Below are 2,717 nucleotides of genomic sequence, written 5' to 3'. Positions count from 1 at the left end.
AATGGCCCATTTGATAACTATTAGGTTGTTGAATTGCGTGTTTATTTTCGAGTTAAGGGTGTGTTTGGTTTAATTTTTCAAGTGTTTAATTTTGAAAATAAGTCATTTTAAAATAAATTAAAGTGTTTGAGACTCACTTAAAATAACTTTTGAAGCAATTTTAAAATATATTTAAAACATTTTTTATCAAAAAAAATTTAAACAAAAATGATTTTTTTAAAAAAATACTTTTTTTCTCTAGCCATTTCATAGAGGTCTTAAATTTATATTATGATTTTCATCCTTCCAAAATAAACATGTAATTTTTAGCAAAAAATTCATTAAAAAAAAAAAGGAAATTGAAAGTATTCATTTTTTAGTTTTAAAAATTTTGGGTTGATTTTCTTTAAAAAAAAAAAAAAACAAAAAAACAAAAAGTAACTGCATAAAAAGAAGAAGGAAGATACTCATAGATAAAATTGGTATTAAAAACTTAATTTTCTAAAATAAAAAATAAGAATTGGGATTTTAAAAAATAGAAAAATAAGAATAAAATATTTAAAAAATAACAAAAAATAATTATAATATCAATGGCTATCACTGACAAATGTTGATAGAAGTCTATCTAACGTCTATAAGTGATGGAAGCTGATAGAAGTTTATCATTGATACTATAAATGATAGAAACTAACACAAGTCTATCATTGATAGAAGTTGATAGGAGACTATCAATATTTTTGTTTTTGCTATTTTTTCTATTATAAATACTATTTTGATCAATATACTTTGAAAATTGTTTAATTTTAATTTTTTAAGGAGTTTTTCAATTCTAGTCTTTTGTAATTAAAAAAAAATTAACTTAAAACTCTTCAGATTAAATTTTATCAAAATTAGTTAAATTATAATAATAATTTTTAGATAAGAAAATATAATATAAAAATATATATTAAAAATTTGCCGTAAACATATTAATAGATATAAAAAAAAATAAAAATCAAGAATAAATCAGTAATAGAGACTAAATTAAACACTCCTTACAAATACACGTAGTAAAATTATAAAAACTAAAATAGTATTAAGTAATAAAATAGTTAGCGAATGAAAGTGTTAAATTTAATTACCATAAATACAGAAGCGCGTGTGGTACAAACGCCCAACCACCAAGCAAGCCAGAGAAGCAGAAAAGGGGATAGAGAGAGAGTAAAAATAAAAATATATAAGAGGGGGATGTGGGACCCAACAAGAGAGAAATAAATAAATAATAATAAAAAATAATAAAGAAAAGTGGGAGCCACCACCCATGTGCCCTCCTCCTGTCTCCACCAGCTCCTGCTTCTCAATGATTAGAGCCCTCTGTTCCCAAACACACTCCCAAACCCCCAATTCAGCTAAATTTAATTCCCAAAAAAATATTTATAAAATTTAAATTAAAATTCCTCAATCCTCCATAGACACCCCTTCGATTCTTCTTCTTCTTCTTCTTCTTCTTCTTCTTCATCTCTCTCTCTTAACCATGTCTGGTTCTGATGGTGTTAACAACAACAATGGCGCCATAATCGACCATTCTCAACAACAGAGACATCAACACCAAATACAGGGGAATCAGTCCACCAACAATGGCGCTTTGGTCGTCAGAAAACCTCCGTCCAAGGACCGCCACAGCAAGGTCGACGGCCGTGGCCGTCGTATTCGTATGCCCATCGTTTGCGCCGCTCGCGTTTTTCAACTCACCCGCGAATTGGGTCATAAATCCGACGGCCAGACTATCGAATGGCTTCTTCGTCAAGCAGAGCCGTCGATTATCGCCGCCACTGGCACCGGCACCACTCCGGCTAGCTTCTCCACTATCTCCGCCTCACTCCGAGGCACTCCTGCCGTTGCTTCCTCTTCTTCTTCCTCTCTCGACCATAAACCCCTTTTAGCTCCGGCGCCCTTCATTTTAGGTAAACGTGTCAGAACCGATGACGATGGAGCTAATAAAGACGACAGCGGCGGCGGTGGCATTTCGGTCGGCCCCACTATTGGTTCGATTATGGGTCCGGCTGCCACAGGTGGGTACTGGGCGATTCCCGCGAGGTCGGATTTTGGACAGGTGTGGAGCTTTGCGGCGGCGGCAGCTCCGGAGATGGTGATTCAGCCAACCGCCGTTTCTCATCAAGCGTCGCTGTTCGTTCAGCAGCAATCGATGGGAGAGGCGTCGGCGGCGAAAGTGGGAAATTACCTTCCGGGGCATCTGAATTTGCTTGCTTCTTTATCAGGTGGACCAGGAAGTTCCGGACGAAGAGACAACGACCACCATTGATTTCGTAATCCGGCCGCCGTTCACGACGGCGTTGTAATAATTCTGTCCCTCTGATCTTGTGGGTGTTCGTGTTCATAGAATATATAACAACCACCCTCTTTATCGTTTTCTTTTTCCCCTTTTCGTGTGGAGCTTTAGACCATTTTAGGGTTTTAGGCTATTGAATTCTTAGCTTGGAATGAGTGAATTTTTAGGGTTTTCGTCTCTCTTTTGGAAGATTGATTAGGGTTTTTAACCTTCAAAAAAGGGTGTGGCTGTTTTCCCCAGATTTTGCAACAACCGTGTTAATTTGGGTGAATTTATTTCTCCATTTCAATGGAAATCCATGGAGGAATTGAGCTGATGGCTTTCTCTTTATCCCCTTTTTCCTTTGAAATTTTGGGTTTGTTCTGTAATACTTTCACAAACAAGAAAATTAGTGTTCTTCTTCTTCTTC

The 2,717-nt window shown here is 35.6% G+C and overlaps 1 protein-coding gene across 1 annotated transcript; it reads left to right on the top strand.

Annotated features, from left to right (window-relative positions):
* The first annotated feature begins 1,333 nt into the window (after window positions 1-1,333).
* On the top strand, window positions 1,334-2,717 carry LOC120068567 (transcription factor TCP21-like). Its single transcript, XM_039020382.1, has one exon. The coding sequence runs from the start codon at window positions 1,493-1,495 to the stop codon at window positions 2,279-2,281; it is 789 nt and encodes a 262-aa protein (XP_038876310.1). The 5' UTR covers window positions 1,334-1,492; the 3' UTR covers window positions 2,282-2,717.

Source organism: Benincasa hispida, chromosome 12 (assembly GCF_009727055.1).
Source record: "Benincasa hispida cultivar B227 chromosome 12, ASM972705v1, whole genome shotgun sequence".
NCBI classification, from domain to species: Eukaryota; Viridiplantae; Streptophyta; class Magnoliopsida; order Cucurbitales; family Cucurbitaceae; genus Benincasa; species Benincasa hispida.
This window is presented reverse-complemented; position numbering and strand designations above follow the sequence as displayed.

What these genes read in the sequence shown, in the direction of transcription:
- LOC120068567 (XM_039020382.1), top strand. Translation starts at nt 1,493, where the DNA reads ATGTCTGGTTCTGATGGTGTTAACAACAACAATGGCGCCATAATCGAC.